Source organism: Vanellus vanellus (genome assembly GCF_965231255.1).
Source record: "Vanellus vanellus genome assembly, chromosome: 2".
NCBI classification, from domain to species: domain Eukaryota; kingdom Metazoa; phylum Chordata; class Aves; order Charadriiformes; family Charadriidae; genus Vanellus; species Vanellus vanellus.
Window position 1 is genome coordinate 28914727 of NC_138906.1, and position 16702 is coordinate 28931428.

The 16702-nt window shown below is 39.1% G+C and overlaps 1 protein-coding gene across 1 annotated transcript in view; it reads left to right on the plus strand.

Annotated features, from left to right (window-relative positions):
* Nucleotides 1–1010: 1010 nt before the first annotated feature.
* Nucleotides 1011–16702, plus strand: part of SDHAF3 (succinate dehydrogenase complex assembly factor 3) — a 38267-nt gene continuing 22575 nt past the window's right edge. Inside the window, exon 1 of the mRNA XM_082479689.1 lies at nucleotides 1011–1206. Within this exon, the coding sequence (XP_082335815.1) occupies nucleotides 1045–1206 (162 nt within the window). The 5' untranslated portion in view covers nucleotides 1011–1044. The remainder of the gene's footprint in view (nucleotides 1207–16702) is intronic.

Below are 16702 nucleotides of genomic sequence, written 5' to 3' on the forward strand. Positions count from 1 at the left end.
CACAGCCAGGTGTCTGCAAGAGGCAAGCAGAGGCGTTGTGCTCATGCATGTTAGCTAATATTGTGGCTGGACTCAAGCTGTGGCATAGGTATTTCGAGTACTGATGTTTGAGGGGTCGTTATATGGAAATAAAACCTGTAACATCATATTATATCTTAACAAGTTCTGATGGCGAGTCCTTTTGCACTCACACACAGGGGATATGGCACTCAACTGCCTCTGCAGCCTCTCCACGTTCCCTGATAGTGCAGAACCCTTTGAGGACTTTGGGATATAAAAACTGTTAATGAGCAAAGGCTGATAACTTAGCCCATTACCAAACATCTTGCTGAGCTAACAGCTTTATGTTCTGCTCCATGGGGAATTTACTGGCAAATTCCTCGCTCCTCTGACAGTGCCTAGGGAAGGGGCAGGAAGGGGAGGCTCAAGAGCTGCAGCTGAAGCAGCCCAGAGGTGCACAGATGCTGTGGGAATTCTCCTCTTCTGCCGGGCAGGGACCACCAGGATGGGCAGAAACGGCTTTTTGTCTCTGTGGACAGAAAGACAAGGTGTAAAAGATGTTGCAGGTCACAGATCTGGCTGATGCAGCCTGGTTAGCATTTGAGGCACAAAGCAAGCGCCCTTGAACACTTCCGGGGATGGGGCATCCACAGCTTCTCTGGGCAGCCTGTTTCTCATACTGGAAGGCTGCTATAAGGTCTCCCCGGAGCCTTCTCTTCTCCAGGCTGAACAGCCCCAACTCTCTCAGCCTGTCCTCATAGGAGAGGTGTTCCAGCCCTCTGACCATCTTCGTGGCCCTCCTCTGGACCCACTCCAACAGGTCCATGTCCTTCTTGTGCTGAGGACTCCAAAGCCGGACGCAGTTCACAGTTCCTTCTTCTGGTGGTGAAAACACAACTGAAAATGAACTAATTTTTGATTTTTACTCCGATCTTCCCCTGCCCGGCCCGCCCCGGGCCCGGCCCGGAGCTCGTCCCCCTCGCCCCGCCCCCGGCGCGGCCGCCTCAGGGCTCCGCCGGGCCCCGCTCCGCTACTGTCTCCGCCATGCCGGGCGGTGCGCGGGGCCTGTACCGGCGGATCCTGCTGCTGCACCGGGCGCTGCCGGCCGCTCTGCGGGCGCTGGGGGACCGCTACGTGAAGGAGGAGTTCAGGAAGCACAAGGCCGCCGGCCCCGCCGAGGCCCAGCGCTTTCTGCGGGAATGGGAGGCAAGTGACAGGGGCGGGAGGAGGGAAGCGGCCTCCCGAGCCGCGGGCCCGCCGGGCGGCTGCGAGCCCGGCCCTCGCTGCCCGCGGGCGCCGCCTGCTTCCCTCGGCCAGCGGCGGCGGCGGGGCCCGCCAGTGTGCGGGGGGGTGAGGCCCAGGCGCGGCCTACGCGCCCGCCCCGGGAAAGGAGGACCCGGCCTCTCTCAAGCCGCCCTTCGGCCCCTCGCCTCTGCCAGCCCCGCTGCACCCGTTGTTTAAGGATAAGTGTCATAGAAGGGGAGATAGAAAATCCCTGTTAGTTCCTCGGCTGCTAATTAGCGCCCAGGGTGTGGTGTGGTGAGGGGGTCTGCCTCTGGCCCGCTGCCCGTGAGGGGCGAACTCGTTGCAGAGTTACGAAGTTCCTCGTAATTCCTACATCTCTGGGCAGGTTGGCTTTCACGGTTCTTACTTCCTTGCCTCATCTGTGTGTGATTATTATCAGTGCACGCACAGGTATATATAACAGAATGACAACAATTATATAATTAGCTATATATACATATATAAAAATATATACACAAAATTGTCTGTATAATTTATAATACATTATATAAATGTATATATATAACTACATATATAGCTAATTGTATTAATTATAATTACCTAAATACATAGGTGTAAATAGCTTCCCCATGAACTTGTCTTTCATTTTTGAGGGATATTTTTTTGAGTGTTTCCTAAGGAAACGAGTCTTAGGTGAACATCGCTTCTCCCCCTGAGCTTGGTGGCTGGTTTCACTGCCGACAGAAAAGCAGACCACTCACGAGTGATTAGGATTGAACAAGTTTCACGAGCAGCAGAGGAGGGAGGCTCTTGAGGTGCTCTCCCCACGTGCCTGAACTCCAGCAGATGCCAGCGTGTTAATAGATCCCCAAAAATCCACACGACAGGCAAATGTTGTAGACACTTCACACAGGAAAAACTTCAATTAAAGCATGAAAACAACTGCAAGAGACAGATCTGTAGACAAGCTCCCATTAGCTTTCATGCTCAGTGAACTATTGGTTTGGTATTATTTTTGAATCTCAAACCTGTTTTTCCTTTCTGTGGAAGTGAATAGTATTCTGCTCTGCCCTGGAAGCTGGTTATCATAAGCAGCGTCCAGTGCCTCCCAGTTTACCAACAGAAGGGTAATGGGGGCGAGACCTGACCCATCCCTTCCACCCACGGTCACTGAAATCCTGGGGGGTAAAGCAGATCCATTACCCTTGCGCCAGGGCATCAGGAACCAGCAGGGAGAACACTGCCTGGTATCCTCTCCTGAGGAAGAGATTAAGTGTATTTTAATTGCCTTTTGCCAACTGATAGATCCTGAAATCGGGAAAATTTGTATCTACCTCTCAAATGCCTGATGCTATTGTAATTCTCAATTGCCATTTACTTGATATTGCCAAGATGTTTCTGCATCACTGCTTCCAATTTTAACATGAGCTAAAAAGACAAGTTACAGGTTACTATTTTCAGTGCTAAAATCTTCCTTAAAATAGTTTTAGAAAAGGAAGATGTTTACATTGAAATATCTTTAGCCGTTTCTGTGAAGTAAACGAATAGTGAAAGTGTTTCTCAGTTTTAAAATCTTTTAAAAAGTAGATTATAGGGAAAATTGGGAGAAAAATTAGACTACAAGGAACAGAAGTTGAATTTTGAAACCTGACATTTAGTGGTATTAGCTATGATATGTTCAAGGAAAGGAAACTAATTTAATAACTGTTTTGAGTGTGTGCGTATAAAGAACATAGCAAATATGTCTGTCTTCTAACAAGATGCTGGGAGGTATTAGCACATAGTTAATGTGGCTCTTCTCATCTCTAATTTTTGTTTTGTTCTGGGATTTTTTCTCCCCCAAATAGTAATCTGTTTCAAGGGTGGAATTTAAATCAGACTTTCACAGTTTTGGCCTGTGGGACTCACTCTGCATCTTACGCTATGCTGTGGTTCCCGACCCCTTGAAGGTTTCGTAACTGGGGAAGGTGGACTGTAGACGAGTTGGATTAGGTAACAGAGAAAGAGAGCACCCTTTCTGGACAGCAGGACACTCTTTTGTGTCAGAAACAGGCTGGAGGCTCTAGAACAGTTCTTGCAGAACACACCAGCGTACCTGCAAAGTCCCCAGTTCTTGAACGGCATGTGAATTGCCCAGTTAGCAGTGCAGGAAGCTGGGATATGCTACTTCACTTACATGAACTGTAACTGTACTTCTTGCCTCAGTATCTATTTTTATTAAAAAAGACTCCAAACCAAACAAAAAAACTCCCAAACAAATCACTACAACGTTAATACAAAATTATGTTTTTATTCCCTGTTAAGTTTTAGCCATTTTGGGGGGAAAAATGCGAAGTTACAGCTCTGTTAACAGCATTTGGCATGTTACACACATCAAGCACTTTTCTTGCCAATTTGCTTGTTCATTAAGGTACACATATACCTTACTGTGTACACTTTAATGTTGTCAATATTCAATTTTCATCTGGAAAAGTTCTTTCCTCATGTCTTCTGTTGCATGCAGGGTGTCTGGTACAAAGTGGCATGATGTCTCATATTACAGAAAAATGATAGTCATTATTTTATATTAAAATAGTGTATCTTAATGTATATTCACCAGAAGGTAAAGATTATGGTTATGATGATTGCATTGATGTTTCTTGACTTTGAATAAGGGCTTTAATATTAAATGTAATCTTAATAAGCCACCCCATATGCTTTTTGAATAAAAATTTCTAAGGACAACTTATTTTAACATGAAACTACTTGAGTTTTGTTAAAACTCTTTAGGCTTTTTTAGGATAGTCAGAACTTCTGTGTGTGCTTGAATATGTAGTTCATAGTCTGTATTTGTGGTAGGCTTTACTTGTTCTCCAGTTTGATTCATAGTTGCTAATTGTTTAGGTAACAGGCCTGGCATATTAATTGCGTTGTGGTTGCACCAAATGATTTTTTTTTTTTCCCTTGGTATTTAAATCATGCTGATTCAAGGGAACTGGGCACATTGACTGTTTATCAAAGAAAATACGATGAGCAAATTCCCTCCATTTCATGAGAAACATGGTGAAAAACCCGTAGGATTTTAATGTTAAAAGCTTTAAAAAGAACTGTTAAAGGAGTCTTAATTTTACAGGGCATTCAAGCAACCGTAGCTTCTAATATTGCTGTAGTTCTTTAATATTAGGTTCTGTTCCATGGCTTTTGGGAACAACCTAAATCTCATTGCGGGACCTTAATACTCATCTTAATTCTCAAACAGGGATACAGGCATTTTGAATATCCTTACAGTTCACAAAAGCCCAGGTGGAACATTATAGGGAGATTTCCAAGATTAACTTTAAAAAGAAATGGGGCGAAAAAAGGCTCCCAAATGATGCTGTCTTAGTATGTGAATTATTTGTATCATTTTCACATAAAGGAGATGAGAAGGGATCTCCTTGTTTGCCATGCACAGGAATCGAGGGGGTTCATGTTAGAACCAAACTGTGCGGGTGGCCAGTGTCATTTTATGGGAAACATAAACTGACCTGTTTGTGTTTACAAAATAGGAAAACTATCCTTTGAATATTCTTGGAAGAGTTATTGAGTGACTAAGACTGATAGAAATAGTCTGCAAGTATGTATGGCTTTTATATAAAAGTAGGACCATGTAAATTTTGCGTTTTTCCTATCATTGGTGTTGGATCAATGGTTTGTGCCTTGAAAGCCACTGGAAAATATTAATGGAGGATACAAAGAAAGGAAGCTTTGTTGTTCAGGAATTATGGTTGTTCAGGTAGATTCAAATTAAGTATATAAATTATTAATATATATTCCTTTCTATTTTCTAAATATTTAATATTTTAATTAAAATAATTGGTACTCATTTACAGGAGATGGCTGATATAATTAGATGGATAGTGATTATTAGCTTGGAATGCTATTGAATTAATGTTGACAGATATGATAAGTGAATTAGTTCAACAGTCTTCTAAATCATACTGTAGCTGTTGAGAATGTTTACTTAAGAATAGGTAATATTAAGATAATATCGATTACTTTATTCCAGGTTACAAATGATATAGTGTAGAGTATTCAGCTAAGTAATTTCAGTAATCATTTGGTTTACATAATTTAAGTTAATTCTTCTTTTAATTTTGAAAATGACCATTTCGTACTTAGCTTGTTTAAAAAGCCTGACCCTGTAGATGGGAAGGTCTGGACTATCTTGAGATGAGCAGAATCATTCTGCAGAATTACATGACATTTTCTCACATCTAATAGATTGAATAAATTGCCTTTGAAATGCTTTGGCCACTCTTGACTCTGGAAGCCTTTTTATAAGCTTTCGAATGAACTGACACTGATTTGGGAGCTGGCATCTGCTGTTGTATGCTTGGGAGAAAGGTGGCTTCTTTTTTTTTCATTCCTGTTAAGAAATCTAGGCATTATATTGGTAAAATTAAGGTGGAGCTGTATCTCTCTGTCTGGGGAACCTGGTCATGTAGCCTCTCAAGAATGGCTAATTTTTTGAATTGGTATGATATTTGATGTGATACAAATAATTGTCATTCATCAAATTCGGTTTCAGTTGCCCATGTCACTTTAGTTTGCTGGGATGATAGTGGGATGGTCTCATGGTATCTCCCAGGACATAGTTGTCCTGATATATCTTTTTCTGCTTGTGAGTGGATACGCTCTCAGATTTTTGTACTTCTTAATTCTTTGGGCTAGTATAATCTTCCATCCCCTTCTTGATTTATTTTTAAGCTTCTGGCACTCAACACTGAGAGGTGGAAAGGAGAATTTGAAGAGCAAATAGCCAAAGAAAATTGGACGGGTGGAAGAGGAAGCTGTGGCCAGTATTGGAGTCAGACTGGGACGGGAATGGGACGTGTGGGTTGCCCTTTGTACTGTCTTTCAGCAAATATATAGGTTGTATAAGTCTAAAACTACTGCTGACTTTCTGTGTTCTGCTCTCAGTTTCATTGAAGTGCATTATATAAGTGATCTTTTCTTTGCCTGACAAAGAAATAAATTTTTTTGGAAGTGAAATATGACTTTAAGGTTTTTGCCATTTTATGACTTTAATAAAAGTTGTGAAATAGGGTTTAAAAGTAGTATTTCATTGTAACATTACCGGATACATTGGAATTTGCTTTTAGTGATTTTTATGGCTATCTGGATGAAAACGTTCTTATTAAGAGTAAATTCCTACTGAGACTTATGTATTTAGCCCCCACTTAGGGTGTTCACTGGGTATTAATTTGGAAGAACTAAATTGGAGACAATTTCCTCTATTTTCTTTGATATTTCTCAAAAGGCAGGGAAGAATTTCTCACTTTTCTGAGAGCTGTGGAGTTGTGGCTGTGGTTGTTGTGGTAAATTGAAGAGCATGCGGGATTCAGGTATTACCAGCTGCAGGAAATCAGCCTGCTGCTCTGACCTGGTGTTGCTGGTGGCCTGCCTTGCTGTAAGATTTGAAGTGTGCCTGTATAAGTTGGCAATTTTGCCTTGGTGCACCCATGATTTGGGGTGTCTCCTGAACCAGCATTCATATGCAATTGTCCCTTTGACCAGAAAGATAAAGGTTGACCACGTGGATCCATATAGCAAAGTTTCATGGTAATAACATCCTTTTCATATTATGGCGTCACTTCCATCCTTTCAGTGATCCTTCAAATTTGGATTTAGAAGCAGAAGCTGGTGTCCGCTCCTCTTCCATGGAGAATCCAGGTGGTCTGGGAGCTTTCTCATGCAGACAGACTTGGGGTAACCTGGTGGATACCCGCTGGCTTGTGTGTGGTGCGTGCCCATCATGAGAAGGGGCATTTGGTACTTCGCATCTGGAGAGCAGCGTCATTCTCTTTCACATTCATCTGCTCACCACTAAGGCCAGTGATTTCTTGTTTGTGGGTTTTTTTTTTTCTTCCTGTGTACATATTAGTGTGGGGTAGCATTTGATTAACTTCTTTTATTTAACTGTGTTATGTGTAAATACACTGCATTTTTTTTTCCTGTTTCAAAAACGGTGTGGTCTGGGATTGAGGGGAAAATATGAATTAAGTCAAATGCGGGATTTTGCTTTAGAGCTTTACTGTATTCTCCAAATACAAAATTTCATAAGCTGTGGCATCAGTACTCTCAACACTTCTTGTCGTGTTACTATGCCAGTTATGTCTATATCGTATCTGTGATTGCATGTAGCTAGTCAGATGGCTGTCCTGATAACTGTGCCTGTCAGCTAATTGAAGTTTTTATTTACAACTGTTTTGACACAGCAGGGAATAATATCTGAGTTATTGGGGTCACATCTGACAGTAATGCCAGTCACTTGCATATACCAGTCACCTCAGGTTATAATACATAGCATGGTAAATTCCACTGAATTGATGGAACTTTGTATAAATACATGGTGTGCAAATAGGTTATAAATTTCAGATTATTTGATCATTACATGTGTTTGTAAAGTATATAACATGCCTTTGATATTTGAAGTGTGGCATTAGTTAAATCATAACTGAAATTTGTTGGCAGAATACAGCAGCTTTTATTAGTTAGCCTTAGATTGATCAGTTTAAATTGCTGTGGAAGTGGGGTAAATTTCTAATATGCATAACAGTTTATTCCTTGCATTGAGTAGCACTGGCTTGGGAAGTGAGCAGGTGTCCTGGTTTGAGGTAAAACAGAACCAGTATTTATGTTGATACTCTCAGATTCGAAGGCACTGTAGAAGCTTTGCGTATGCCTGCTCATGGATGCTTTCCTAATGAGTGCAGGTTAGTGACAGCTGGGTCTCTGAATAAGAAAACAGGAATGGTCAGACACAGTAGAGGCAGAACCAGCAATGGAGCATTTACAGAATTGTGTTTAAAAGGTAATTCAGGTTTCCATCTAGTGGTGGTATAAAGTTCTGTCCAAGCCATGTGAGATGCAGCATATGCATAACCATGCTAGCTAACGTACTGCAGTACTTGTGTATGTGTTTGAAACTTAGGAAATCAAAAGTCTTTATTATATATAAATTATATACATGATAGCACATCATTCTCAGGGCCTCCAGATTTTTTTAAGTTAGAGCTGTAACGATCAGGAATCCATTATTTTGGCAGTGTGCATTCAGATCCCCGAGTACTCTTTCAATCTAACAGTTTATCTTATTTGCTGCGAATTAGCCTGATTGTGCTTTTGCAGTGTTCCTTGACAGCGTTTCAAAAAATTTAATTTTGTACAGATTGCAGAAAGAGCATTGATGTCTTAAAAAGTTGTCTTTATGTTGTATGTGTGCAAGTATGAGTCTTACTAGATTTCTGGTTTCTTCTTAGACTTAAAAAAAAAAAAACGGAGAGGAAGAGATGGGTATTCTGATTACTTTGCCCCCATCTTGATGTTCCAGCACTGTCTATTTTTATCATTTAAAGTATTTTACAGTAGAATTTAGAGAACTGTACCAGGTTATGTGTTCAGATGAAGATAGTATTGAGATAACTGATCCACAAACCTTTTGAACTGTGTTGTATTTTAAGACAATGTAGTGAGTCAAACAGACAAACTGAGTATGAATTGAAACTGTGGATTTATAAGGATTTCTGCTTGTTTGTATTTTATTGACACCTTCTATCATTTGTTTGGTACTTGTGTGAATATTGTTAGCTTGTAGTGTTTTGTAAGCATGATAGGTTTCACTATGTTTTCAATGCATTTCCACTGTCAACATTATAAACACTGCCAACTTTCCACAAGTGCTGTCAAGTACCATATTTTGTAATTACTGCAATAATATTATGAGTGCTGTAATTGCGCATACTGTATAGATGTGCTTTTCTGTCCTGTATAGAGACAAAATTGGTATTTTCTGCGAGTTAAAATGGAATCAGGAGCACATCTAAATAATTGTTTCAGAATTGTCTTGTTTTTCTTCAGCATAATGTGAGGTGTCTGCACAAGTAGTGTTATACAAACTGGAGGATGTTTAAAGCCCCAGGTGTTTGTATCACATCTGAATATAGAGCTGTACTTAGGACACACTAATGTGTTTGGACCCTTTAAGGGATGAAGGCTTTTTTATACAGTTCATTAATCTTAAAAGTCAGTTCATCAAATATGGTTTTTTCAAGAAGCTGAACCTTCGATTTTGACTTCATAATCTCATATGTAGTATCATCTTCATGTTGTTTTAGCTGTCTTTCATAATGCCAAAAGCTTTGGCTTGTTTTAACACTGAAGCTGATTGTGTCTACAACCACACATCTTCTAATTGTTTTCCTGTTGTTTATGCAGCTTACTCCTGGGAATACACCGAGCAGGAAATTTCTGTTGAAATATCGTTATTTCTCTGTCTTGAAGCTGCTAATTTCAAACTGCATTTTTTGAAGGATATGATTTAGAAGACTTACTTAATCATAGTGTCTGATAAAGTGTTCAAATTTATAGGTTTTCAAGGATCATTTCCAGAAGTAATGTTGATGAGATGTTTTTAATGAAATGTTCATTGTACTAAAAGTAAGCTACAAGTGATATTAGAGGTAGAGTTACTGAGTGTTGGTTTTTAAGCTTAGTGATGGTGTGGGGAGTTTGAGTCCTGTTAAAATGCTCCTTTGTTGATGCAGGAATATTAGTGAGAGACAGAGCAGGATGAGCTTTCCCCCCCTGCAGTAAATAGCTAAATCTGTAGAATACCTTCTAAATTGATCTTGCACCTGTCTTTCATGAATGGCTAGCAACCGATCCTTAAAATGTAGGTGCCTATTCCCTTGCTCTGCGGAAATTCCTGAATGATATGAAATTGCTACACTAGTTTTATGCTATTTTATGCTATTTTTTTTCTTCTTCCTCAACTATTCTATTCCATAATTTAGAGGAAATGAACAGATGATTAGGTCACTGCAACGGTTTTTTTTCTTCTTTCTTCTTTTTTTTTTTTTTTTCTTTTTTTTTTTCTGAATCACAAGCAGCCTGGTGGAAGGAAGGGTAAGAACTTCAGACAAGTCCCCACCACTGTTGCTTCTTTGGAGATGTTATGACTAGACGTATTGAATTGTGTTGGTAGTATTAATATCTGCATAGAATGAACCAGAGAAATTGGTTTATTTTCTGTAGACCACCAAATACCATTTTAGCTCATAATCAGTTTCTTGCTTTTTACAGTCGCGTAGTGGAAGGCACATAGGCTGTGTAATTGAATTGAGTTTGTATATCGCTTGATGTATAGTATTATCAGCTCTGCAATCTGCATCGAGAGAAGAATTCATATTTCATTAGCAGTCTTTCAGACTTAATGCATGGTCTGATAGCTGAATTTTGACTGAAATGAAAGGTATCCTTCATAAGACTGCAGTTTTTGAAGTGTACACATGATGGCAGCAAATGCTTAAATTGAGAAGGCTTGTTCTTGAACTAAGTAGGCTATTGAATTTTGTTATATAAATTAGAATTTTCAGATTCCGTTCTTGTTATATTATTTATTAAAATACATAGTGAGATTTGTTAATGTATTAATGCAAATTTTGAGAACGATTTTTAATTCAAAAACTTCACTGTGGTTTCCACCTGGTTTAGCCATAATGATTTCTTGATGTGCTTTCTGGTTTTGATTTGCATTGGGGTAGATTGCTAACTCAACAGCAAAACCCAGTAGATACCCCAGTAGTTTGCAGGGCTGAGCATAGCTGCCCTCTGATACCCTAACAGGGAAAAGGGCACCTATAACACTCTGTTATCCCTCTAAGCGTTTCCCTGGCACTTCACATTCCCCAGTCATGCTGAAATCTGCTTTTCTGAAGCCCATTATTGTTTTTTTTTTCTACTTGAGAAATATATCTGATCTCTCTGCAAAAAGATCCTGTATATTTCTCTTTTATTCTTCTGTTTTTAGAGTGGTGATCTTTCATTTTGTGATGATTTTTACTCAAGTTGCTTTTCACAATTGGATTTGTAGCTGAGTCGAACCTGCGATGGAGAACCAGCCTAAGATAAATACCACAATATTAGAAAAAAAAAAAATCCTAATGCCATTCTAGAAACTTTACCAGTATATGACTATACTTTTTCCAACAGACATTGATGTGGCAAAAGTTCCTTTTCTTTTGCAGTTGGAAAGGTCTGGGAGTACTTCAAAGTGTTTTTCCCACTGTCTTGTGATTAAATGGTCCAATATGGTAGTTTTGCTTCTTTTGTTCCTCTTCAAGCTTTTCTGTGGCATGTTTAGTAACTTAAATACTTTCTTCTTTGTGTACTCCCTTATAGATGTATATTTTTGAAATACTGTATAATAGTTTGTTGTTTATTTTTCCCTATTGCAGTCTTTCTTTCCAAGTTCTTGTCTTGTAATCAGATCAGTAAAGTAAACTTTCCAACAAGCATTCTTGACCCAATGAAAGACCTGTTGTGCCTCCATCATTGAACATGCCTAGGCTGCATCTTGGGCTCAGCACTGAGATGAGAATCATGTGCGCAGCAGCTCCTTGGCTTCCACCTGTAGGCATCTAATGTTTTGGGGCTCAAGAGAGTTGGGACATGCTGTGACCAGTTCCCCAGTGGGGTGACAAGGACACCAGTGCTCAGTTGGAGCCCGAGTCTTTCTGTGAACATGGCTTGTGTTTACTGACAGCAGCCTCTGTTAATTTTTAAGTCTAACAATTGAATGTTGATGTTTCAGATCAACATTGGATAATGGTAGTTGGATAACCAGCCAGTTCTTCGACTGCAGATCTGATGTCAGATGTCATACTTCAGGACATAAAAGCACACCTTTTTTTGCTCCTGTGGTATCAGGAGAGATGTCCAATATGTATATTTTGGTTTTAGATTTAGGTTTTAGATACTGCTGCAAAGTACATTGATATTGCGTGGTGTTCTTAAGAGTAGGAAGTTTTATTTGAAAAGAAAATACAATATAAAACCATATTTCTTCCTACATTCATTCCTGGAAATGGCTGGAACATTTAAACTGAATCTCTTTCTTTTTTCTGCCCCTTCCAAAATGAATATATGTCAGTTGTCCACCATGATATTTTAGGCCAAAAAGCTGTAGTCTGCCACAATTACAGGAACTGTGGCTTATAAGAATAGCATTGTGTGGAAAGCATAGATTAGCTTTAGGCTGTGGTACAAGCAGGTTGCTCTAAAATTAAGAATGTTCTGGTTCATGTGGAAATGACTTGACCTGTTCTACGCATGCACTTCATTTACAGTAGTGTAAATTTGATTTAATGCTTAGAATTAATTTTAAGGTGTACAGGAAATTGTGATATTCAGTTGTTTTCTGGGCCTCTTGGGTTTTTAAATTCAGTTGGTTGTTTGCAGTGAAGCATGCTAGCGAGCTTTTTAACATCCATTACAGTGAGTCATTGTAAGAATTTATTTAAAAGATCCATGATGTGAAGAGTTTAAATTAAATAACAAATGTGGGTTATGTCCTTAGTGGTTTACAAAGATGAGATCTTGTATTGCTGTTGTTTTTTTTCACTAGTTCTTCTGCTGTTTTTCTAGTGAAAAGAAATTAATAGGCAGTGCTAGCAGTGTCCTTCTGGTTCACAGGCAATTCGGTACCATCACTATAACTGAAAAGAGTTACATTATTAAGAAAAACATAGTCATCCTACTAGTCAAGCAGCAAGTGAAAGACACTTTGTGAATAACGTGAATTCTGATTTTCCTTTTTTTTTCTTTTTTTTTTTTTTTTAATTTTACTGATGAGTCTGATTTTTGCGGAGTGCCTGTCTGCCAGCAGATGCCACTCCTCAGCAGCAGACTAGCTTCCGAAACTTGACCAGATTGAGGAAAATAGTTGTGGTAGACCTTTGTTTTTAGAAACTTTGATGGCAATTTGCTTGTGATTGTTTTCCTTGATAAGAACAACCTATGCTATAAACAATTAAATGTTTATGGTTTTAGAAAGGAACTGTTTGAATTTTTATTTCCTGCTGATGTGTTAAACTCCAGGGCTGGAAAACTGGGAGTACATAGAGTAAGGTGCCTTTGTTCTTCAAAATGTTGTGTAGATCAGTATTTTAGTTAAATAGAGGATGACGCAGAAATCTTTCAGGACTCGGGAAGCTTCATTACAGAAGGATTTTGTGTGGTGGAAAGGTGTCTGTATTGGGATTGCTGAAAAACTAAAATGAGGAGGGTGACTTAGAAACCCAAGCCTCAATGACTTGCAATAGGAAAAGTCCTTATAAAACCTTTAGGCATATTGAAAAACAGCTGGCCAATTTATAAGTGTATCTGCTAAGAAAGAACTAAGAAGCTGTGCAGTGAAAATAGAGAAGGGAATCCTGGGCAAGAATATTCTGTTGTTTGTATTTTCTAAATTTTGGAAAGACATTATCTTGTGATTAGGTGGCCTGGGACACGAATAATGGTATATTGCTATCTCCAAACAAGATGAACGCACCATCTTTTTAACAGCTGATGTTTTGGATGTGGACGGGGCCTGTCTTGGCCTCTGCAGACATCTGCAGTGGAAGCCTACTTTGATAACTGCAGACCCTGGACTGAGGTGATGGATGCTGTCTTTCCAGCCCCAACACCTTCCATCTGTATGGATCCAGTTTGCCAGTAATGGAAGGCTTCCTGATATGGCTAACATTGTTGATTTTTCACACATATCCACCTGTGTGTGTTGTTCTTTTTCTTGTTGCTGGTGGGAAACCTGTGGTGATCTGGGGATGCTGTTTGAACCCTGGAGAATTAACTGTGAAAAATGCCATCTGTGCCAGTATCATTGCATTCCTGCATGTTTCCTGGGAAAGGGCTCCTTTAAATTGTAGTTTGGGTTCTATAGTTTGGGTTTTCCTAGAAAGGCAGCCCCAGAACCTGAAGGATTGGAGCAGACTATGTGTCAGTTTACATACAGCCCTTGACAGTTTGTTGCTGTCTGGTCCTTGCTACTGGTTTTACATCATTCATATCTCTTGATTTTTCTGGAAAAGCTGTAATTGTAAGATGAAAATGTTTTGTTTTGCTTTGTTTTTTTAAAATTTAACTTCCTGTTACTGGGATGTTTCAAAACTAGGATGTTTTAATTATCGTATGTTTTTCCAGTGGTAGAGACTCATTCCTGTGGTCATTTATATTGAACTTATTCTGAATGGAAAAATATAACGGGATGCTTAAAAATGTTTTAGTCCAGTGGACAATAGCAAGCCAATTAAAATGGAAAGATTAAGGTGGAAGGTCAGCATTGACAACTGCAGGTTCTTCTCCTGAGTGTATATTGTCTGATTCCAAATAAGTAGATATTAAGTTGTTTTGCAAGAAATGGGGACACATGGAAATATTATTTCTGAACTATTCTGAGTGATGTGTTTACCGAGCAGTAGAGGTCTGCTGTGTATTGAAACTCACATCCTAAAATAGGATTTAACTAATAAATTGGTCAAAAGGGGAATGTCATCATTAATGTTTTGAAGTTGAACAAACTCATCATTATAGAGTTATGTTTTGTGTGTGTCTGGCTTGCAAATGTATTTGAGAATTTTTTATCTGCTTTTGTTTAATAATTACCAATAACCTTTTTTTCATAAAGGGTAATGTGGAATTGTTCAGGGTTCTGGACCTTGCTTTTCTATTCATCAGGTCTTCCTAGGAAATCTTATCTTCTGCGTTTTGTTTTATTCATATCATTTCCAGGAAAAAGTTTTTCTAACTTTGTTTGACATTACAACAAACTTACTTCTTTTAAGAACATTTTCTGTATCATTGACTAGTATCAAATATCTAGTGTTCACAACTGTTTCACAAACTCAATTTGCTAGATGCTAACTACTTGCAACTTTTAGGATTGGGTTTTTTTCTGTGTATGTATGTATATATAGATAGATACTATACATGTATGGTGTATTTCAGGGGTTTGGCACCATCTACTTCATTGAGTATTTAATGTCTATGGCCTGCAGCAAAGCATGTTGAAATTATAAGATGTTTTTAGTGGGTTCTTCTGAAATTGCAGATGTGCCAGACAGTCTTTCCAATGGACAGTAGCACTGTTGTGCTGCCTACTGTATGCATGTGGTTGAGTCATGGCCACCTGGTTGGTAGCATCAGTCACAAAAATGGGAAAATTTTCACTTTTTTTCCTGAATTTGTGGTTGCAGAACAGTCTAGCACAGAGAATGTTGATAAGTCCTTTAGGTTGGAAGGCAGCCAGTTTAGTGGTGATGCCAATAGAGGGACAGTGAGTGAAATTTGGAGCAGCAAAATTAAGTGTAACAAGTTGTTGGCTGCTGGGATTATGGAATAGTTCCTGAAGGAAACAGAGATTTGTCTGAAGAGCTTTTAGGTTAGTAAGAAGGAAAACAATCTTGAAATTGCTGTTCTTTTAGTACGAAGTATGTTGGACAAAATAATCAGCTTTTCAATGTGCTGCAGTTTGTAACACTGCTGGCTGAAACAGGCAGAAGTCTGGAGGGGGTCTGTTAAATACTTTATAGGTTTCTTGCCATTTCTTTTTGACTTTGCTAAATTGATGTATGTTGAACTTTCAAACTCTGTTATTGAAAATATGCTTGATTTCACAGTGACTGGCCTTTTTGAAGACCACCACTGGGTACTTTTTACAAGATATTCTACAGAGAACAAACTTGAACAATTTTGTTGCCACGTTGTCGTTGGTACTTGGAAGGTGTTTCTTCTGTTTACAAAATAAATACATACAACAGAATATAAGGAGTACTTGGTATGGTACTAATTTTTTGTTTATTTATTAAGTAGAATTGAAAGTTTTCAAACAGAAGACCAATTTGTATCTTGCTTAGGGAACTAAATAAATACTTTTTTTTTTTCTGTATTCAACACAGCAGGGTTTTAGACAGTAGCTATTATCTAAACTGCTCATAAGTGATATGGGTGAGCCGTGAAACTAGATAGATGAGACAAGGAAAATAGAAGAAAGAACATAGTGGATTTTTTAACTGGAATGAAGTTGAGGCATTGCTGTACAATAATAAGGAGGAAAACAGTAAGGGTTAATGTTCTCAGCGGTCTCTAACTATTGCTTACCTTGTTAGGAAGGGTGGAGAGCTTGCCATAGGTGTAGGTGATGTTCCTTTCAACTCTTTTATTGGAGTTTAAACGTAAAGTCATTCATGTATCAGAGTATTTGCTTAAAAGAAAGGAGTCTGAATTTTGTAATTGAAGAACTTAAGCATTTACCTGTTGGCATTGAAGCAAACCTTTGTATTAATTCTGCTTGATAACATACTGCTAAATCCTGTCCCTTTCAGATGGTGCACTCTGACACCTGGAGTCTTCACAGGCTGAGTGATAAATTTTTGGAAGAAACTATCCCAATAGAAAAACTGCACATCACAGAGGAGATTCTACACCAAAACCAAGCAGTGTGTGAAATAAACATTTTTCTTGGGAATACGCCTTTTGCAGAATGTGGTGGGATCTGTTAGTTTGACTGCTTGGCTCCAGCACTGCTGGGCTAAAGCTGTGTCTGTACTGCTGAATTGGACGTGCCTGGGGCTGCTTTGCAGCTGGCAGTGGAGCA